Source organism: Pleurodeles waltl, chromosome 5 (assembly GCF_031143425.1).
Source record: "Pleurodeles waltl isolate 20211129_DDA chromosome 5, aPleWal1.hap1.20221129, whole genome shotgun sequence".
Classification (NCBI taxonomy): Eukaryota; Metazoa; Chordata; class Amphibia; order Caudata; family Salamandridae; genus Pleurodeles; species Pleurodeles waltl.
Window position 1 is genome coordinate 1,735,918,322 of NC_090444.1, and position 24,206 is coordinate 1,735,942,527.

The 24,206-nt window shown below is 43.6% G+C and overlaps 1 protein-coding gene across 2 annotated transcripts in view; it reads right to left on the minus strand.

Annotated features, from left to right (window-relative positions):
• LOC138297426 (serotriflin-like) overlaps positions 1–24,206 on the minus strand; it is a 219,462-nt gene that overhangs the window by 75,007 nt on the left and 120,249 nt on the right. For both annotated transcript variants that reach the window (XM_069236785.1, XM_069236784.1), the window contains one exon: positions 3,922–4,012. In XM_069236785.1, the coding sequence (XP_069092886.1) occupies positions 3,922–4,012 (91 nt within the window). The remainder of the gene's footprint in view (positions 1–3,921; positions 4,013–24,206) is intronic.

Genomic DNA, 24,206 nt, shown 5'->3' on the forward strand with positions numbered 1-24,206 from the left:
CTAGGGATGTGAACAATTGTGTTATTTTATTCTAATGAAATTTCTAGAAATTCTATGAAAAGTTTGCAAAATTTCACTTTTTTTATTGAAGTGTGGTTTGCTTGGTACACCCTATCAATTAAAAAATGACGCTATTGCCCCCTACCCTGCGCCATGGTGCACCATATTTTAAATACAGCGCACACATGGTGGTGGTAGGGGGGCAGTAAAGGGCGCAAGTAAAGTGGCTTTTCTCAAATAAGCCCCTAAGTTTACATCAAAAGTCTAAGTTTAGACTTAAAGTCTAACTTTACTCATAGTAATTTTAGACTTTTGGTCTAAGTTTAGACTGCTAGTCTAAACTTAGACCAAAAGTCTAAACTTTCACCTAAAGTCTAACTTTACTATGAGTAAAGTTAGACTATTGGTCTAAGTTTGGTCTAAACTTAGACTTTTACTGTAAAGCTAAACTTTTGGTCTAAGTTTACCTTTGTGAATCGGGCCCAAAGCATTGATCCCAAAAAAACACTCTCTTTTGTTGATTTGGGAGAATGTGAACTCAATGTTATTCTGATTGCCAACATCCTTGTAGATTCAGAGGGATCAGCTTCATAAATAAGTTGCTGTAATTTGATCAGTGCTCTGGGCCTGAGCGTGCATGTACACAATTATAAGAATTCTTAAAATCATAAAAATCTAGATTTCAGATAGCCGTTATAAACATGTAGGACCTGAGTCACAAAAGGTGAATTTACATGTTTGCCAAGCTTCATGCTTTTCAGTATTCACGATATTGCATTTTAATAGTAAGTTTGCGAGTGCCTAAACTCCGTAGTTGGGCCCGGAGAATTCCGCACACCTGTCCTTTGATTTTATGTGCAAAGTTCTCTGTCTGACTGTGGAGTGTCCACACTCATAAAATTTCTATTGGAATGCAGTTTTGTGAATACTGAAAAACACATGAATCAGGTCCATTGTACATATACAATTATGATTTTTATGTAACTCACATGATGAACTGAGTTTCCACAAAGCAATCATTTTATCAACATTTTGAAAATGAGTGCCTGTAAGGCCTTCATTATGAGTGCTATTGAGGCCATGATTGTAAATGTCCCTGTGTTGGAGAAATATTTATTTTGTTAAATAAATAGCAATACACTGGTCATCAATAGTTATGTATTGTATGTGATAAATATCGTAGAGTACAAATTTGTCCAATAAAATTAGTAATGGCATACTCGATTTAGTGCTTTCTTCACAACAAATTGTAAGTTTCTGTACTTCCTGTGACTTTTTCCATCTGTACATATTGTGTGCAGTAAAATTCGACAATTTCATAATTGTAAGAGCCTTGCAATTTCTGTAATTCACGAAGGCGCTCATAACCTGGGCCTAAGGGAAGAGAGTTTAGTTGGTTTTGGCATGATTTACACCTGTGAACAACAGTTCGTTTGTTTGAGATTTCCCCTGATTGTAACTTATGATTAGGTGAGATTCCTTAATGTCATTTGTATATCTGTACTTCTAATGTGAGCAACGCGCTTCGGATGTCACAGCTGTATATGTTGAAACAGACATGCCCTGGACTACAGCAATGTTTATTGTTGAAATTGCATTTCTAAGAAGAGTTTTATTTGCAGAGTGCTGAAAGAATTTGAAAGGGGTTCTGTGGGGAATATAGTATATTGTGTGATAGCTTTCCCCACAAAGGCATAAATATTTATTATCTACATTGAAAGTAGGATGCATGGTGAATAATGAAAGCAGTAACCACGTTCACTGTAGTTTATAGAATATCTAAAATTCAGGAAAAAGTATTGATTCTACATGACTTCTTGTGGTTCATATGGAATGTAAGTGTTGAATATACACATAGTATAATAGCTTTCCCTACACAGACATAAAATAAGTACAATCTGCATTGAAGGTAGGATGCATGGTAAAAAACAAAAACCTCAGTAACTATGTTTACTGTAGTTTATGGAATATCTAAAATTTAGTAAAATGTATTGATTCTACAAGGCTCCTTGTGGTTCATATGGTATTTAGGTGTAAAGTACGAAAAAGATCCATAGAGCATTTTCAAATACTGCTCTGTGATTTCAAGATCCAAGAGTCCACAAAAATGGTAATTACTTGTTTTGTAGAAAGCTTGTAATGTTTTAAATTGTAAATGAGAGCTGACCAGAAGGAAACATTGTAGGCAGCAGTAAGACTGCATATCAGAGATAAAATACACATATTTGTTGAAATATGTTGTTCTACAAATGTCCGTGAACAAGTCATTAAATAGTGAGTCAATGCTGCAAAGCTAAATTTCCATAATTTCAGTAAGACTTGACGTGTTCTTTACATATAGTAATCAATGCACTTCTAAACGATGATTCTAAATTCCAGCTTAAGAGAAAATATATGAATGAAAGTGTATTTGCACAAAGTTCTTCTGCATAATAATGTGTAAATAAGTCACTATATCTATTTTTGCTTTTCACTTTCTAAAATGACACCTGTTTCCAAAAACCGATGTTCCACTTGCTATTTGACATTTATTTAGCAGCCATCATCATTTGTGGGGCAGGTACATTCTACGTTTCTGTGTTTTTATCACATACCCTCTTTTTAGAGAAGGGCAAGTATTTACAGTCTAATATTTTGGCAATACAAATGCTCAGCAGGCAGAGCATTTCTGGTGAGGATAAACGCACTTGGGTCATTATACGTGCATGTAAGTACCAACATTAGTGTTAAGCCCTTCATACCATTAAGTGCAAATTCCACTTGTTTCAATGTATTCATTGCCAAACATGACAAGAGGAGGTAACTATCACTTTATATATATGCTAACTGTTATGGCAGCTGGTATGGCATAGCTTTAGATAAACACTAACATTCAACCTTTCCATCAGACACACTCCATATTCAGGTGGGTTAAGGGGGGCAGTTTTTTGGATGTGACTGAAATTTATATGTCAGAATTTTAAACTTCAAATACCACCCACAAAACTGTACCTTGATTCACACATCTAGTGGCATCTTATTAAAAACATTTTTCAGTACGCAAAGGAGTACTCATGTAGTACTTTTTAAAGTACTATTCAAAGCATTAGGCAGAAAACATCTCAGAACAAATACAAAGAGGACTTTGCACTTTCAATATTTGTACTAATAGTAAGTTGGACATTTTGAGGCCAATGCCTGTAGATATGTAAAAATACATAAAGGAATATTCCTGTAATACTACTTCCTGCACTCACAAATGCTTTTCTGAATTGGTCTCAAGGATTAATCAATTTTGCACGATGATATGCCACTTATGAGTTTAAATGGTCTGTAAAAAATGCATGTTTTTTATACCTGTAATTGGCATAGCAAGCAGTACCTGTCTGCAAACTCCAAATCATGGAATTAAACATTTAAGTGGTGGTAACAATGTGCGTTGGGTGCATGGAATTTACGCATTTTCCCTGAAGCTGAGAAGGAAAAGAAAAAACATATTTTGGAAATATCTCACTTTATCTCACTTTTTCTAACTCTACAGTGCTAATTGTCTCTACTGCAGAGACTCCACACTTTTAAAGTAAGCAAAGCCACAAAAGGCACGAATTGCAAAACTTTCAGTGTATTTTTACAAATAATGTGCAATTCTTGAGAACCTGCCTATGCATTACATGATTAATGATATTTTATGAACACAGTGGAGGATATTTCTTTAGGAGTCAGTTCCAGGATATCCTCCTAGATGAATCCTGTGCTATACAAATTAACATAGCATAACATAACAACATAACATAACGTAACGTAGCGTAATATGACATAACGTAATATAGCATAACATAACATAGCGTCGGAAAGAATAGCATAGCTTGAAATAACATACCATAGAATAGCATAACATAGCACAGCATAGCGTAGCATAAAATTTTTGACGTTTTTACTTACAAGGAATAGTTCTTTTATCTTCAGGACTGTGGCCATAAAAACATGGTTGGGCCCAAGTAGCTGCATTCTCTGCTGCTTCTGGGGACCAGATCTTATTGAAATCAGAAATGTTATTATTTGATGTGAACTACATGTTTATGAAATATCACAAATCAATTTAATGCTTTTGCATTCCATTCTTCAAGGAGACATAACAATATTCAGGATGAAAGGATTGCTCTATTTTTAACATTAGCATGTAACATTTACTTACTACTGATACTACTACTACCATCAATAATATAATAATAATAATAATAATAATAATAATAATAATAATAATAATAATAATAATAATAATAATAATTGTTATTATCATCATCACCATTCTTGTTATTATTATCATTAGTAGTAGTAATATTAGTAGCAGTGTTAATTATGATGGTGGTAATGATAATAACAATAAAGATAATAAGAATAGTAATACTACTACTACTACTAATAATAATAATAACAATAATGGTAATGATGATAATAATACTACTACTACTAATAATAATAGTAATAACAAGAATAATAATAATATATAAATCTTACTATTTCTGTAACGCTTCCACCTTAAAGGTGAAACTGTTTTTTCAGAATGGGATTTCTGAATTGCTATTAGAACTGTTCTTCTCTCTTGAATCTGAATGTTGGTAATGCCCTGCCCCACCGATCCCTAACTCCACATAGGCACCCCATTGAGACATCTTACACATTACAAAACGTCTCATCCAGGGTCTGAAGAAATATGATCTTATCACCCCCATCCAGATCGAACTACATTGGCTCTACTTGCCAACCCCCACCATCTTCAAAACCAGCTGCATAATATACAAAGCAATCATGACCAGCACTCCCCACTTATCTTACAGGCAAGCTCACCATCTCTGGTGACTCTCAGCACACCGAACATTAGGATATAATCTGACTGCAGACTAAGAAGTGTGAAAAAGGAAAAAAACAAGGCAGTAAACATTTTCCTTCTATACACTCTGGATCCAAAACAACATCCCACTATCCATCAGTACTGCCTAACTTTGCTTCATTTATGGAAAGAGGTTATGACGCACCTCTTTAATGAACACTACGTCACAATGCAAAACAAATTCCTCAAACCAACCACCACTTCTATCATCACTATATATATGTATGTCCACAAACTCCTGTACCACTTTCTATACAAATGTCAGGTACAGGCCCACATTGTTCAAATATCCAGCAGTTTATTTTGTGCTTTGTCTGCCACAATGCATTTCGGCCCCCAAACCAGGCATTGATCACATGATATATATCATTCACAAGGTAATCCATTTGGCTAAGTTTGCATTTTAGAAATACCATAAACATATATACATACATCATTATCAGTATTATTTTCATTGTTTTTTATAATTACTGTTGTTATTATTATTATTATTATTATTATTATTATTATTATTATTAGCTTTATTATTACTGTTATTGAAACTATTTTTATTATTATTATTCTGACAAAAACCCTAAGATCCGACTCCATTTTATGTCAGCTCTGACTCGACCTAGTAGAATGGAGGCAGCCATCTTTCACTCTTGGACAATGGAAGTCGCCATATTCTCTAATTTATGCAGAATCATTGCCATGTCTGCTATGAGATACATATGTCACAGGACCTCATCTTTATTGGGACTGTAAAAGCATGATGCCATTCCATCAATGACTTAGATACAACTCTTAATGTGACATTCGTTTGGGTCAAATGTCTACTTTCATAAGGTCAAGGCTCAATGAAAACACATACAGACATAAAACCCAAAATAGTGTAGTCTGAATTGACATCCTTTTGCCGTATATGTTCATAAGGAAATGTATCAGACGCTCAGCTTGATGCACATAATCTATGTCAGACATTCCTAAACTCATGTTAGAAGTTCCCATTTCTGATAAGATTTAGTATATGACTACCACTTGGCCAGTTTTCAGGACAGGTCTTTCTCCCAGATTATTGCTCAAGATTCTGCCATGGTCTGACCTACTCCAGCACTCTTTCCACCTTGCAGATGCTACTTCTCACCTGAAGCTGATAAAGCGAGCCCCGGAGGAAGACTGCAATTCTTGTTTGCCATTTTCAGGGAATGCTGTCTTCTTGCCTCTGCTGATAAAGTCAGTCTTTACTGTCAAAAAGGTATGCAGTGTGTCTCATCTCCCTAAGAAACAGTAGACTGCAAGTTGCTCTGCCTTCCATGGTCTTTTAGTGTAGTCCATAGAAGTAAGCACCAGGATGGTAGGTTTTAGATGCCATTTAAAATATGCTAGAAATTTATGTTTAATTCTTGTTATTTTTAGCATGCCTTCCTGCTGTTTTTATATTTTGCTGTGTAGTTGTTTTAGATGTACTAAGAAACAGATTGCTCCTGTTTAGTAATAAATACTTTTACTTGAAAGTGTTAATTCCTCTTAATACAGCATGTGTATGTAATACTGTGAAAAATAAAATGTCTGTTACTGTTACCACGGTGTCTCTAATCCCTTCATAGGGATTGTTGGTAAACCAAAAGCAATAACTCCATTTTAATAACATATTGATTAGTGTTCTGAAGGGCTACAATAACCTTTCTTTCACATTCATCATTGGTGCAGTTAACCAAATTCACCTGTGTCACCCATAGGGCACCAAAGTCATAGCTTAAGCAACAAGTCATAGAAATATGACTAAAAATAGTGGATTACCAACCCGTGTTATCGTTATTGGTTAACTCTTTTTCGATTAGGGTTTTTGCACCGTCAATTTGTTTATTCTATGACCGAGTCATTGTATACTGCTTTGCAGTCTTGTCCATGTGATAATTCAACTTTACAAAGTATTAGCCATTTTTTGTTGATTTGCCCTATGTACTCCATACCCGGACCTATTTTTCTGGCCCCTGTTTTACGCAATATGGGTGTTAGGGGATACGCTGAAGGTCTGAATTTTTTTACAGTGTCCATGATCTCCTAATCCTTGTTATGCCATTTTAGATTATGTTAGATCAGTCTTCCGCATACGGAAAATGTGTGAATTTTAGCTGCTTTTCAATGTCTGGACTCATTGTTTTGGATGTTTTTGATATTTTTTCTTTTACTGTTATAATGAATTTCAATGTTTTAAGGATAAATAGATTTTTATGCCATGATTTGGTATTTTATTGGACTTTGCTTTATTGTGCTTTTATGGCTTGGGCCGAATAAAGTTTTGCTGACTGATTGACTGACTAACAATAAATATAATGATGGTAATAGGATTATAGTACATTTTTCATATTACTACTTTATGCACTTCAAAACTACAGACACTTCCGTTTCGAAATTTTATTAAAAATAGTGCCTCACGGTCATCTAGTTGCGCTAGTCCTGGGAAAAGTCATAAGTTCAAGTCAACCACAATGGAAGGTTGATTGGATATAGGAAACAAGTTAGTACTGTTGAATAGTTACCTTCTAAATGGGGCACCAAGAGTTCCATTCTCAGTGAAGGAGGCCACAAGGAGGAGGCTGTCAAAGGCAGTCTAAGTTGTAGTCCGAAGAGCCAGTCAAGGTTTGCAGATAGTTGTTGCAGAAGCTTCGCATTGGCAGTCGTCACAGGCTGTCGTTGCTGTAGCACAAACTGCACATCTGGCGTTGCTAGTCCCCATGGACAGTCATTGTAGGCGTGCAGAGTAGGACTCAATGGAGCTTCACCTTGGCAGTCATCACAGACTGGCAGAGTTTTAGCTCAAATAGACTATTCGCAGTTGTGAGGAGCCAGCATTTCACTTTTTTGCTTTGGAAGAGCTGTGGGGCACCTCTTGAGGATCAGGACTCACTCCAGCAGAGGCCAGCAGAGTTCAGGTATGTCAAGTTGCAGTTCCAGGCAGATACAGTTGGAGCAGGTCAGCTGGGAAGTTGCAGACAGGCCTCTGACGCTTGTTGTGTCCATGCAACTCACACAGAAGGTAAGGGAACTGACACTTGGTGGCATATTTGTACTCTGTTTGTGCTGAGTTTGCGTAAAAAAATTTGATGCAAATTTGGCGCAAACCAAACACCATATTTATACTTTGACGCCCGACCCCACGAACCTCAAAATTCAGAAGTGTATGTCATTTTCTGGATGCGGGAAACCGTCTTGCGTTAATGACATGCAAGGTAGGCGTTTCCGTCCAAAAATTGACTTAAACACCTGTGCGCCTTATTTATACTCCCGTGTCATTTTGATGCACACTAGGGGGTGGGCCTTAAAAAATGGCACACAGCCTGATGTGCGCCATTTTTTAATGTCTGGGTCAGGGCAGGCGTTAAGGGACCTGTGGGCTCATTTCCATGGTCTCTGACCAAGAAAGCAGTCCACAGGTGCCCTTCCCTGCACCAGGGACACCCCCTGCCACCTCCACCCACCCCTGGAGGACACCCATGGATGGGGGGACCCATCCTAGGTAAGTACAGGTAAGTTGAGGTAAGTTTTTTTTTTTTTTTAAGTGGCATGGGGGGGCTAACTTGGGCCTCCCCTACATGCCACTGTGCCCAATGGCCATGCCCAGGGGACAAAAGTCCCCTGGGCATGGCCATTGGGCAGGGGGGCATGACTCCTGTCTTTGCTAAGACAAGAGTCATTTCAATGGGGGTTGTGCGTCAAAAAATGGCACATGTCCGGTTAGAGCCATGATTTTTTACTCTAACCTGACTTGCACCATTTTATGACGCACAACCCCCATTCTTCGCTACGCCTGCGCTGCCCGGTTAGAGTCATTTTTTTTTACTCTAACCAGCCCGCAGCGCCGGCTACCGTCAATCCATAAATAAGGCGCACTCCTGGTGCATTGGAATAGCGTTAGCCGGTGGTAAAATTTTTTACGCAAACCAGCGCCAGTGCTGGTTTGCGTCAAAAATCATACCTTTCAACTCTACCTCCATAATCAGCCACCTACCCTTAGAATATCTTATAATCTTTGCTGCCCTTGCCTTCAAAGATTTCTTTATAACAATTGCCACACCTTTCACTCTATAAGGTTGATTTGTGCTTGCACTCAAATCAACCCAGCCCAAATGTTTAATGCTTTCCTTCCACTCAGTTTGCGTTAGGTGTGTCTCTTGTAAAATAATCAATTCAGCATCCGCCCCTTCAAGTATTCGAAACATGTTCTCCTCCTCCCTTTAACCCTTAAACCATTAACATTCCATGAAACAAACTTCAGACAAACACCCTCCTTATCAACCATTGTCCAAAATAAAAAACCAAGACCAGGATACAAATAAACCCAAACCCATGACTACCCCATCCATAATATTCTTGAGGACCTTCACACATTTATTATTTACCCACTCCACTCCTACCCCCCAAATAGTGAAAAACAAAACCCACCAACCAAACACAAACACGCCCTCCACATACCCCCCCATGGGAACCCTCCCTACACCTTTAATGGGATGAATATTACAACCCATACGAGCTCAATATGGTTCCGGTCAGCTAATAGCCAAAAAGCAAAGTTACACAGTTATGGTGGCTTTTTCATCTTCTCAATCAAAGACTGAACCTCAGTAGGATCCCTATTGTACATTGTGTTGTTCCCATTAATCTTTAGAAATGCTGGAAATCTCATCTGCACTGTAGCACCCAGGGTTCTGAGTTCTTGCATACATTTTCCCAGCTCCCACTGCCTGTCCAAAGTCACTTTGGAGGCATCCGACCGTATCCGAAAGGAACATTCTCCCATGGTTAAGCTGCCTACCTTAAGAGACTCAGACAGAATCTTCTCCTTAATGGAATATGTACCAAAATTTATAAGGATCTTCCTAGGGACCTTTCTATCAGGCTTCCTTCTGAAAGGGTCTCGATGAACTCTCTGTATATCCTCCTCCAAGTTTATATGTGCCATCGACTGAAAAAACCTCCTAAGCAAACATCACATATCCCCTGATATCCTCACCCTCCACACCTTCAGGAACATTCAATGCTCTGATGTTGTTCCTCCGCAGATTATTCTCCAATGATTCCAACTTTTCTTGAAACACTTTTTCCTTACAAACCAATTGCGCAATACCCTGAGATTTGGCAGACACCTGTGTCTCCTGTTCAGCGACCACAGTCTCAATCCTGCTAATTCTCTCGGATAACATGTTCAATTTAGTTTCCAGGGCTGCGCAGGACTCCCTGATTGTCTCTTGATTATGCTCAGAAACCTCAAACTTTCCCCTAATCTCGTTTGTTAATGATACCAAGAGGTTTTGAAGCACCACATCCTGTGATTGTGGGGCTAGCTCTGTCTCTGATACTACAGCTGACTGAGAGGTAGGTGCATCTGCAGATTTATCTAAAACAGTCACTACATTACTGCCGTTTCTGTTTCTCCCCACCTCTGGTGGGGGGCGAGGGTAATGGTTTGGGTTTGGGAGGGCAGCATGTCTGCACCTCCCAGAAGGTTCCTCAAAAAAGGTGCTAAGGGGGAGGTTGTCCTACCACCTTGGCTTGAGCCTGGGTAGCCTTACTTAGAATAGGGTTAAAGCCTGATATAGGGGGTGATTCTAAGGAGGCCGCCCGCCAGACTTCCCCCACCAAAATACCGCTCCGCGGTCGAAAGACCGCTGAGGGTATTTTGGGATTTGCCCTGGGCTGGCGGGCGACCGCCAAAAGGCCGCCCGCCAGCCCAGGGCAAATTAACCTTCCCACGAGGACACCGGCTCAGAATTGAGCCGGCGTAGTGGGAAGGTGCGACGGGTGCAGTGGCACCCGTCGCGTATTTCAGTGTCTGCAAAGCAGACACTGAAATACAAAGTGGGGCCCTCTTACGGGGGCCCTTGCAGTGCCCATGCCATTGGCATGGGCACTGCAGGGGCCCCCAGGGGCCCCGTGGCACCCCCTACCGCCATCCTGTTCCTGGCGGGAGACCCGCCAGGAACAGGATGGCGGTAGGGGGTGTCAGAATCCCCATGGCGGCGGAGCGCGCTCCGCCGCCATGGAGGATTCTGTAGGGCAGTGGAAAACCGGCGGGAGACCGCCGGTTTTCCTAGTTTGACCGCGGCCGAACCGCCGCGGTCAGAATGCCCTGCGGGGCACCACCGGTCTGTCGGCGGTGCTCCCGCCGACCCTGGCCCCGGCAGTCTGAGACCGCCGGGGTCAGAATGACCCCCATAGTATTCTGCTTTTTCTGGAGTTTAATCTCCGGCTGCCTTTTTGCTAAGTTGTCCCCTTTTCTTTCATTCGATGTCTGCTTTCCGTGACCTTTCCTATTGCTTCCCCCACCCCCCGTGGGGGGACCCGAGAACGATTCTGAAAAGCATCCTCACCCACCCCCTTATTACACTGCTGCTGAAGTAATGCCAATGGAGGGATTCTAAGAGTTTCCCGAGCCTTTCGCTTAACCGGCACCAGAAAGGTAGGGAGGGCCCTAGATTTACGTTTATTACCAAAAAGTACGGCCACCGAACTAGGATAGATTTTTTCCTTGTGCAGAACAACCTGAGGGACTCTGTGAGGTTTGTTGATCATGCCCCGTTTCATTTATCGGATCATGCAGCAGTAAGAATGCATATTTCTTTCCAAATTCAACCCTTACCCTACAGATGGACAGTTAATCGTACCCTTTTTTTGGACCAGACGATCGTTGAGGGATTGAGAAAAGATACAAAAGATTTTTTTTAATTTAATTATGGTTCCACTACCTTGCAGATTTTGTGGGATGCATATAAAGCATTTATCAGAGGGAGGTTGGTGGGTTTACCTACTTTCAAATATAGAGAAGAAAAGAATCAGCTAGAGCAACTTGAATCTCAGGTGGCATCCTTGCAGGAAGTTCTCTTTAATTATACAGGTGAGAGAAATCAGTCAGATTTATTGGATGCCCAATTAGATTCGGCTAAAATAGATTTAGCTTTGTTTCTGGAGGGTAAAAGCAGAAAGAGTTGGGATAGCAGCCGGTTTGCTCATTATGAATATGGGGAAGGCTGCGGTAAACTTTTAGCCTGGAAAATCAAGACGGATCACTCTAAAAACTATATTACGTCTATTAAATCAGAGGTAACTGGTACATTATGTACAGATGCTGTTGGAATAGAAGAGGCTTTTGTGGCTTTCTTTCAGGACCTCTACACTGAAGACCTGCTCTGTTCGGAAGCACCGGTTAAGGGTTACCTAGAGGGGGTGTATCTCCCTCAGTTAACGGATGTTGAACGGCTACAGTTGTCTAGGAGTATAGATACTGGGGAGGTCAGGGCAGCAATTCAAGTCTTGAAAAAAGGGAAGGCCTCGGGTCCTGATGGGCTCCCTAATGAGCTATACTGTGCACTTTGTGATGAGGTTGCCCCTATTTTGGTAGAGTTGTTTAACCTTCTTTTACAGGAAGGGGTAGATATGCCTACCTCTCGGAATGATGCGGTGATAAGACTTCTTTTAAAGCCTGGGAAAGATCCGGCATTGTGTAGTTCATATGGACCAAGCTCCTTGTTGAACTCAGATTATAAACTGTATACATATGTTCTGTCTAAGAGACTCCAAGGGTTAATTAGGAAGTTGATTCATGAAGATCAAAAAGGCTTTATCAAGGGGCGACAACTGCATGAGTTGACTCATGACTTGTTCGGCGCAATAGATTTGGCTGGTTCCTCTGACGGTTCTAACCTTTGACGCTGCTAAAGCATTTGATAGGGTACATTGTTTTTTTTTTATTGAATGTTATGGAAAAGTGTAAACTGGGTTTAAGATTTATCAGTGCAGTTCAGGCTATCTACAGAGCCCCGGTTGCCAGCATCCTGGTTAATGATAGAGTGTCCCAAAAAATTAAAATTGGAAGAGGAACAGACCGGGGCTGCTCACTGTGCCCTCTTCTTTTTGATTTGTACATTGAACTGTTAGCTGCAAAAATTAGGGCTGATAGTCAGATCCCCCTGTTTCAATATCAAGGTTGGATGAAAAAGGTTGTGTTACATGCAGACAATTTAATGATTTATACAGGTGAATTGACAAGGGTTTTTCCTAGAATTGTACAATGTTTAAAGGATTTTGGCAAAGTGTCAGGTTACTTGGTAAACTCGGATAAAACAGAAATTATGTGTTGGAATTCCATGTTCAATAGTCCCTTGTTTAAACAACAAATCAGATATTTAGGGATACAAGTTACTGCCAACCTCTGTGAAACAGCTAAGACAAATTTTGATTTGGTGTATACAGAGACTCGTAGATTGCTTAGAATATGGGCGGGCCTCCCATTATCTTTTCTTGGGAGGGTAAATATTCTTAAAATTATTATCCTCCCAAAGTTTACTGCAATTCCTTTGGAATTTATGAAAAGTTGGTTTAAAAAATTGCAGGGTGATTTAATTTCATTTGTGTGGGCTTCCAAGGGGGTTAGGATTGCCTGGCAGAAACTATGCAGACCAAAGGGGAAAGGTGGTATTGCAGCCCCAGACTTTTACACGTATTATTTAGCCTTCCATCTGAAGAATGTTCGGATTTTGCTACGTGATAGATCGGAATACACAGTCTTTTGGACTGGAATGACTCAGGAGCTGTTAGTGGCTGGCAGTTACTTTTTATACAAGTTTGGCCACCCTAAATATTTTAAAAAGATCCGGTTGAAGATCCTCAGGGACGCTGACAGGGTGTTTTGGCGGGTTATTCAAGCATTAGACATTAAGTACTACAATTCCTTGGCTCCGGTGTGGGATTCCCCCGGCACCACAGAATGTTTGTAGGATAAATTAATACTTCCTTTAAGGGGGTGGGTTTCAGCGGACAGTTTCTGGAGGATTCAAACATGGTGGTCTGAGAGAGGTTTGAGGGAATAACCTAGCATAGGTCTTTGAAGTTTAAGTATCTGCAGCTGGCTAGTTGGGCATCAAACATTAAGGATCAGGGGGTTATAGGGAATGCCTGGGAAGAGAAATTAATTCAGGTCTCGGTTCCTAAGGAAATTGTGGTTTGGTATCAGACATTAAGGGAAGCCTCTGACGTAAGTCTTCTTTTAGTGGAGAGGAGATGGGGTGAGGTTTTCCCTTCCGCTTTGGTCGGTTGTTAGGCCAGCCCCACTAAAGAAAAATCATTTGTTCAGAGCATATTGGTCTCCTCGGTGGCTATCAGGACTGGGGAAGTCAGTTAAAAACTGTCCACGTTGTGGGGAGCCCAAAGCGAATGATATTCATATGTTTTGGAATTGTAGCAGACTTGGAGGTTTTTGGTCTAATATATGCGCTATCCTTAAGTATATGATAAATCCTGATATAGAGGTAACTCCCATATTAGTGGTCTTTGGGGTAGCTCCGGAGGGGCTTAAATTACTTAAATCTCAGAGATATCTGATGTTTCTGTTGATTTTACTATCTAGGAGACAAATTTGTTTTCAATGGATCTCCCCTTCTCCTCCTTCTGTATTCGATTGGTTGACTTCAGTCAATTATTATTGCCATTTGGATGCCCTTGGCCCCCCTGAAAAAAGGGAGAATTGTTGGGAAATATGGGAAAATGTTGAACAGTGTGAATTTTTCCTTTCTTTGGTCCAATGATTATTTGCCCTCCTTCTAGTAGGCCAACCTCGTATGTCTAGTGATGTATTTGGCTGGACTGGACCACCTCGTACATTGATTTATAAGCATAGAGGTGTAGATAAGACCGGGAGAGGTGAGGATATGTGTGCCTCCTCCTTTGTGAGGGGGCACAGGTTAATGATCCTCGTTTGGAAGAACGGGCTTTTGTTAGGACAAATAAAAAATAAATGAAAAAAAGACAGTTTTAATTGAGTAGGGTTTAAACAACTTTTTATGATTTTGTTTTTACAATAAATGGGCGCCTGCAATGGTGTAGAGAAGCTTGTTATTAATTTCCTTATTCCCGTCCAGTGGCCACATCTCCCAAAATGATGAAGTTGCACAACTGTAATAATGTATTGCTGTTCAGTTGTGACATCATAATGCTTCCTGCAAGAGTCAGCTGCCAAGATGGTAAATAGGTCACCAAGCATCATAACAGCTGCATTTTAAATAATTAAAACTAGAATTGACCTTTAGGGCTAGATTTATAAGGAACTGACGCAGTGCAGTGCTGCACCAAAATTGGCAGCGCTGCGTCAATTCTGAAACACAGGGATGCATTGTAAATACAAAAATGTGGCACACCCCTGTGTCTTCCCTAGTTCTGGCACTAAATTTAGCTGCCAATGCAGGCATCTCTGCATCAAAGTGCAAGGGTGTGTGCATTGAAGGGAATGATAGTTTATGTGCAGGAAGGCCTTCCTTCCTGCACATAAACAATTTACAATGGTGATTTGACACTTCAATGTGTGCTACAGAATGCGGCACACATAGAAGTAGCAAATCATCATTATTTATTGATTGTTTATGTGCAGGAAGGCACACCTTCCTTCACATAAACAATCATTGATGGTGTTTTGCAGAATGCAGAACACAGAAAAAGCAAAAACAAGTAGAAATAAAAGTATTTTTTCTCGTTGAGCCATTTATGAATTCTACTAAATCTAGAGCAGCATAAAAAACGATGGGTGTTGCGGTGGTACGCCCACAACAACATCCATTGCAAACCCCTCTGCCAAAGAAAACTGCGTCAGAGGGGCCCATATTTACAAGGCAGCGTTAAGCCACAAAATGTGGCATAGTGCCACCTTTTACATATGGCGTAGTGCACAGCACCACTGGAGTGTCGCTCTGGTGGCACTAGTGGCTTGGAAATATGCCCCTTAGTTCTTCTGATCTTTTTTTCCAAAATAAACAGCGATCAGCAGAAAAAAAATGTTTATAGCAACTAGTTTTTTTCCATTCCATAGGTCATTACATGAAAGACAGAACCTCTACATGTTTTGCCACGTTATGATTTACAGCATTGTTTTAATCTGACTTACATAAAACTGATTCTATTATCAGGTTTTTGTTGTTTAATTTTTCACTACAGATTCTGCTTTTATTATTTAATGCCTGTAAACATACTATTGCTTGCCAATGAAAGAGCAATGGACAACAATTTAAAGTAGTTCATGGGAAGGTTAAGTGTGTGACTATATAAGCACCTTGGAGAATCAGGTCTTTAAAAAAGGAACTCAGCCTTGTTTCTCCATATGGTCATGGAACTCCTCCATGAAATGCAATATCCTTATAATACATGGGATTCTGCAATATGTGTATAAATGCTAGACTCTAATTTCTTTATGACCAGTTGTTATGCCATTAATTGTGTTTGACCACTGACTTTGTGTTTCACCACTGCACATATTAGTTGTGCAATGTGCAAGGAGTTGTGGTAGGAAATTTGGGAAATGTTAAAACAGAGCATAGTCATGGATGCTCATTGTCCCATTGACTCATTAGAACGCTGGTTCAATTCCCTTGCAGATGTTAAAGAGAAAGGTGCAAAGACAGAAGTGTCAACCCAGAATTCTGACTTTGTGGGGATGGCTAAGTGGGCTCACCAGAAATGTGGACATCTGAGAGAAAAAGCCACTTACAGGTGGGCAGAGATTAGAGAGATGCACATTCCCTTAGATTTGATAGAAACTGTGATTTTGCAATGTCCTATTTGTCAGCACACACAACAGAGATCTGTCCCACAAACAGTCAAAGATCAGTTGGGGAGAGGAAAGTTACCAGGACAGATATGGCAAATTGATCAGGTTTTAGGGGGAGTGACTGTTGCAGATTACCAAGTCAAAATCGAAGTTATTCTTATAACTAGGTGCCATATGTACAAACACATTTCCCCATTGACACAGAATGGGAAAAACCCTTTGCTACATCTGGCCCTAGAAGACAATCTGATTTATTCATACAGATTGGAGACAGAATTGCCCAACTTGTCATAATTGCAGTGAATGGGGGTTTGGTAAGGAAGGAGTCTGCCCCAGCCCTTCTGACAGTGCAAGGAAAGGGAAGCTGTAGTGCAGCAGATAAAAACCTCAGTGCTAAGGTGTGGGTTGAATCCCCCAAATGACCCTCCAGAGCCTGCAAAAATCATAACAAAGGGCCCCAATAATGTCCTGCTGATTATAAAACAAGGAAAAAAGAAAGGAGGCACATTTCAGATGACAAATGTTATTTGGAAGAAAAGTCATACTTTTTTCTTTTGCAGATCCTACTACGATTCACCACTGACCATGAGTGTGCTGTGTGGTCTTCCTTCGGGTATTTGCATGTGGGTTTGGGGGAGGGACCACACCCCCAACCTGAACCTGATTGATTAAAGTACAAACCCCATGGATCCATTTTGCGCAACTGGCGCCTTCAGTTCAAGTTCTACATGGGATCAATATAAAGTTTGTCAACTTGTTTGATTACATTCTTCCACTGGAACTAACTCCTTTCTTATTATTGGATGACTGCTGCCAGTCTCACTAAGCAACATTGCCAGTTAACTGTCTGTTTTTTCGTGTGGAAACCTGACTTTCACTTACATTCCAGCAAACCTTTCAGGTGGACCGTGTACCTTTACATGAGTAGAACACATGCTACATCAACTTGCTATTTTAGAGACACTATTCAATCAGTTATTATCCCAAGCAGAATACATAAGCTTCAGTCTTTTCATTGTAGGTGTATCTGATCTGAAAGGTTATGACATCAATATGTTAATCCACTTCCATTGCTTTACAGTGATTGCTTTTATCATTCAAATCTGATTTGCTTATAATTTCTTTTCTTTTCTTTGAAATAAGAGAAAAGAAAACAAAAGTAAGTGGTCAGAGGATGGATATGTTATGCCATTAATTGTGTTTGACCACTGACTTTGTGTTTCACCACTGTTCCTATTAGTTGTTCAATGTTCACTAGTAGCACATTATATGTTGTATTCAGTTTAGCTGCCTATTGGCTTTAACGTGTCATTAGACATTACATTTTGTATTTAGGTTAGCTGCCTATTGGCTTTAATGTGGCATTAGAAATTACATTCTGTATTCAGTTTAGCTGCCTAGGGCTTTATCTTGGCGTTAGACATTGCAGTTGAGACATTGTAGATGAGCTGTGTTTTTCCACATGGTAGACCAAGCTGTGTGTTTCGTATTTTGTTCTCACCGAACCCTAGCATAAGGGAGCGCACGTTTTGTTTTTTTCCCCTCTACTCAGCCTTGGGAAGGGGAATGAGCTGTGGAGACTTGGCCACCCTCCGACGCTTGTTCTTTTCCTACTCTGAACTACAGTAGCCAGAATGTTTTGACTATTAGAGGAAAGGGCCTGTTAGGAGGCTTTTTCATTATAAAAGGTGTCCCTGGGCAGCAGCGAGGGTTTTTTTTCTGAGACTCCAGTCAGGAGCGGACGTCAGCTGCCTGACCTCCCGTATGGGTGGAAAATCTCTTTCAAGCAGTTGAACAGGAGTCATCAACTTGCAGGCATGAGAAAGATAAAGAGCAGTGATAGGCGCTACGGTGATGAATTTAGACTTTTATTCTTTGCTTTGAAGTTATGCTATAATATAATCACATATATTTGCTGTGTACATTGCAATTGAGAATCACTTTGATACATTTTCCTTTCATTGCTGTGACTACTTTTAATCGTGTGCCTCCAACCTACTAATCACTTCTCTCAGGAACCTCGTGGTGAAGTAATAATAGGGGGGTCATTACAACATTGGCGGTAAAAGCCGCTTACCGCCGTGCAGAAGACCGCCAATACACCGCAGCGGCCGCGGAAATCCGCCACAGCTATTATGACCCACATCTCGGAATCCGCCGAAATTCAGACACCCACACAAGTCCGCCACACAAAAGGTCAGTGATAAACTGGCGAAAACAAAACCTCCATCGTCACGTCAACAGAATCACGCCCATGCTATCACGACCCACAAAATACACACACATCTCCAAAACACCGCCACATTGGACAGTTCGAATTACACACACCTGATACACATACAAACACCACTCCCACACACCCAATACAATATAAAACACACACCCACATCACCCACAAACCCCTACGACAAAAACTGATTGACCAAGGACAGAGAGAGAGCACAGAAGAGACAACACCACCACATAGAGGCACACAACACCATCACCCACACAACATCCACGCACAAAACACCACACACCACTACACATCACCACACTCATCACCACATACACCACCCCACACATCAACTACACCACCCCATGGCACGGCAAAAGACAACCCAGGATCTCCGAGGAGGATCTCAGGGTCATGGTGGAGGAAATCGTACAGGTAGAGCCACAGCTATTTGGATCACAGGTGCAGCACACCTCCATAGCTAGGAAGATGGAGCTATGGCGAAGGATAGTCGACAGGGTCAACGCAGTGGGACAGCACCCAAGAAATCGGGACAACATCAGGAAGAGGTGGAATGACCTACAGGGGAAGGTGCGTTCCGTGGTCTCCAGGCACAACATCGCAGTACAGCGGACTGGCGGCGGACCCCCACCTCCTCCCCCACAACTAACAACATGGGAGGAGCAGGTCTTGACCATTATGCATCCTGAGGGCCTCGGAGGAGTCGGTGGAGGAATGGACACTGGTAAGTCAAATCTTAACTATCATATCCCCCACCCTACCTGCATGCTATCATACACCCCCACCCTCGCCCACTCCCCTATCACTCCAACTCCTCACTTATGTACTAATAACACAAACCACCCATCCCAACACCAAGCCCTGCATGACACAACAAAGCATGGACACCCCTCACTAAAGCATGCCCACTGCACATACCCATAACACCCCCCCAACCATCATCACACAAGCCCCCACACAGGAATGCTAGCACTGGGGTACACGGTCACCCACCCATTGCACACCATGACACACACAGATGCAATAATCATGCTTTTACATCCCTGCAGGACCACTACCTAACGTCACCAGACAGGAGGGTCCAGACATCTCTACCCCAAACCACAGAAGAGGCCCACAGTAATGACAGCAGCTCTGGCCAACTGGATCCGGATGACCAGCCCGGACCATCGTGGGCCTCGGGACAGTCGGTTCCCCTCGCACAGGCACAGCCCAACACAGACCTTCCACCCTCTGGTAACACCAGCACAGCACCCACCCAGCGGTCCCATACCTCCGTCCCCAGGACACGTCAATCAGCTGTGTGTCCACCACTACAGGGAACCCAGGCTAACCCACCACCCCAACAACAACAGGGACCTGGGGGCAGTGGTAGTGGGCACACAGTCCAGGGGACAGAGGCACAGGAACACAGGGGAACTGGGAGGGCTGCCGTGTGACAGGGGGCAGACAGGCCAAGGGAACCCACTCTCCACGAGGCCCTCTCCTCCATCATGGGAGCATACCACCACTCCCAGGAGATGATGGCTACGGTCCTGGCCAAGTTTCAGGAGACCCAGCGCCTGCAGGAGGACCAGTATTTGGGGTTCAGGGAGGAACGCAGAACCATCAGCTCCGCCCTGGGCACCATCGTAGGGGTGCTGAAGGACATACAGAACACCATGAGGGACACTGTGGCACTCCAAGGGGTCCCTGACACTAGCATGGATGATGAACTGCCCACCACCTCCGCCGGCGCTAGTGGACAGGACGCCCTGCCACAGGACCATCACACCAGCACCCCACCCCCTGCAGATGGAGAACCACCCCGCAAGCGGTCCCTGAGATCCAGGAACAGGACAGAGCACGATGGCAAGACCCCCGCCAAGCAATGAGACCACCCTGATTGTCATCCCACTGTCCCACTTTGTAACCCTGTCCATATTGGAACTGCCCCAGCTACACTTCCTATGCCCATATGGGCAGTGCACCTGTGAGACTAATAGACTGGACTCTGCCATGGACATTCCTCCACCATCACCCCTCACCATTTTACCACCCCCTCCAATAATTAGCACTTCAATAAACACCCTTGAAGCACAAAACAATCAGGAGTCAGTCTGTGATTTTGAAAATGTGTATTAGCCATGACAGTGGCAAAATCCGTTCTCAATAGTAATGTCAACATACCTATGTCACACATCACAAGTCCATGAAGGATGCAAGCAGATGACACACATTGGTAACCACACCTGTGAAACCATAATGGAAATGTACAATTCAGTTACCAAATACTGGCTGAAATTGACAGACAGGATAGAGTTAGAAGTGTGAAAGTACTTGTAGTATTCAAGAAAGTGTTCTCACCTGTGTGTCACTGGAAATATTGCTGTATGACTGAGTCCCTGTTGTCAATGTCTTCTTCCTCTGCTTCCTCCTCATCACTGTCCACAGGCTCCACAGCTGCCACAACACCGTCATCTGGACCATCCTCCTGCAGAAAAGGCACCTGGCGTCGCAAAGCAAGATTGTGAAGCATACAGCAGGCGATGATGATCTGGCACACCTTCCTTGGTGAGTAGAATAGGGAACCACCTGTCATATGGAGGCACCTGAACCTGGCCTTCAGGAGGCCGAAGGTGCGTTCGATCACCCTCCTAGTCCGCCCATGGGCCTCATTGTAGCGTTCCTCTCACCTTGTCCTGGGATTCCTCACTGGGGTCAATAGCCATGACAGGTTGGGGTAACCAGAGTCCCCTAATAGCCACACACAGTGCCTCTGGAGTTGACCCATCACATAAGGGATGCTGCTATTCCGCTGGATGTAGGCGTCATGCACTGAGCCAGGGAACATAGCATTTGCCTGGGAGATGTACTGTTCTGCCAAACATAACATCTGTATATTCATCGAATGATAACTCTTCCGGTTCCTGTACACCTGTTCACTCCTGTGGGGTGGGACCAGAGCTACATGGGTCCCATCAATGGCACCTGTGATGTTAGGGATATGTCCAAGGGAATAGAAGTCACCTTTAACAGTAGCCAAATCCTCCACCTGAGGGAAAACGATGTAGCTCCTCATGTGTTTCAGCAGGGCAGACACCACTCTGGACAACACGTTGGAAAACATAGGCTGGGACATCCCTGATGCCATGGCCACTGTCGTTTGAAATGATCCACTTACAAGGAAATGGAGCACTGATAGCACCTGCACTTGAGGGGGGATTCCTGTGGGATGGCGGATTGCTTACATCAGGTCTGGCTCCAACTGGGTACACAGTTCCTGGATTGTGGCACGGTCAAACTTGTAGGTGATGATTAAATGTCGCTCCTCCATTGTCAACAGGTCCACCAGCGGTCGGTACACCGGAGGATTCCGCCATCTCCTCACATGTCCCAGCTGACGGTGCCTAGGAAGGACAAAAGCAACCACAGAGTCAAGCTACTCAGAGGTATGTACCCACAGCTACACAGAACACGAAACATAATCCAAAAAGTTGCCTGTAAGTGTGTTGAGTCCAGGCCTAGGTATATGTGACGCAGCTGAAAATGAAGCCATGTGGGCCCCTGAAATGGCGGCTGCCTGACCTCTAAACTGGGACAATTGGATGTGAGGTAACTGCGCTGGCGTTGTACACCGTCGTGGTAGGCGGTCGAAAACCGCGGCGCAATGCTGCATCGGTTAACATTGGACCCTATGGGTCCCAGGAGCCAATGACGAAGTGCGCTGGTGGTGATGATACGCACCGCCGCGGACGTCACCGCCGAGGACGTCACCGCCATTTTCTATCTGTTGAATCACTCGATACCTGATCTTCGACAGGAGAGGACCTATACTGCAGGTGCTGCTGTGACCTCGGTCTGGAAGAGACAATGGCACGTGCATCTGGGGAAAGGGCCCCTGCCTTCACTGCACAGGAGTTGGAGAAGCTCGTGGACAGGGTCCTCCCCCAGTACACGCTACTCTACGGTCCTCCAGACCAACAGGTGAGTACATAGGGTGCAAGTTGTATGGGCTATGCCTGTGTGGAGAGGGCTGGTTGTAAGAAGGAAGGGGGCAGAGTTCTGCGAGCATGAAGGACTGTGAATGCATGTGCCACATGGCAAGGGTAGTGATGTGGGCCACTCACTTTGACAGTGCAGTTGGTATTGACTTCTCTTCTTCCCCTGTACATGTCATGTAGGTCAGCGCCCACCAGAAGAAGGATATTTGGCGTGCCTTCGCCAAGGACGTCCGGACCCTGGGGGTCCAGCAGAGACGGAGCACCCACTTCCGTAAAAGATGGGAGGACATTCGCCGCTGGAGCAAGAAGACGGCAGAGGCTCAGCTGGGGATGGCCTCCCAACGTGGGAGGGGTGCCCGTTGCACCATGACCCCCCTGATTGTTCCGGATCCTGGCGGTGGCCTACCCGGAGTTGGATGGGCGCTTGAGGGCATCACAGCAGACACAAGGGGGTGAGTCAAACATCATTCTGCTGACTTTGCGCGCAGTGGAGGGGTCTGGGTGGGGGAGGAGGGCTGTGGGTTTCCCTAGGCCAGGGCGAGTTCCGCAGGCTAGGCCTCTCCGTAATGCAGGCCATGTGGCACTCCACCCCACCTCTGTAGAGTGCCAAGTACAGGTATACATGACCCTGTGTCATCTATGTGAGCAGATGTCGACCATAGCCATGTAGGACATATCCCAGGAACTGCATCTGTAGAGCCCAACAGCGCGGCATAGTGCAGGGGGCTGCTGTGTCTGTATTGTCCGCCAAAGGTAGCGGTAAGCCATGCACTCAACCTGTCTTTCTTCTGTCGTCCCCCCCTTGTTGTGCTCTCCCTGTTCTTTTGTGCATCAGCATCATCAGGCGGAGGTACAGTGGCACCGGAGCACGAGGGGGCTGCATCCCACATGGCCATGGAGGGCCACACCACGGACTCTGAATACACCAGTGGGACGGAGGGCGAGGGAGCTTCACGGCGGTCACCGGATCAGCAACCAGCGAAACGGACTCGTCCTCCGATGGGAGCTCCCTTGTGGTGGCGGCAACATCTGTGCCCCCCACTTCTACAGGTACAGCCGCCACCCCCCCTACCAGCGCCGCCCTCCAGCAGCCCCTCAGCCTTCGCCCCGTGCCCGCTCACCCAGAAGGGTGGGCATCAACTTCGCCCCAGGCACCTCAGCCCCTGCCCCTGTCACCTCTGCTGCCCTCAGTGAGGAGGCCATTGACCTCCTCAGGTCACTCACTGTTGGGCAGTCTACCATTGTGAATGCCATCCAGGGTGTAGAAAGGGAGTTGCAACACACTAATGCATTCCTGGAGGGCATCCATTCTGGTCAGGCTGCCCATCATCGAACCCTGCAATCTCTTGCCTCAGCACTGATGGCAGCCATTGTCCCTGTGTCTAGCCTCCCCCCTCCAACTTCCTCCACCCAGACCCAATCCCCTGTACCTCTGCCTATCCCAAGCACACCATCAGACCAGCCTGCACACACGTCAACTCAACAAGGGAAGCTCAGGCAAACATAGGCACCACACATCCCACAGGCACTCACACAAGCATCACC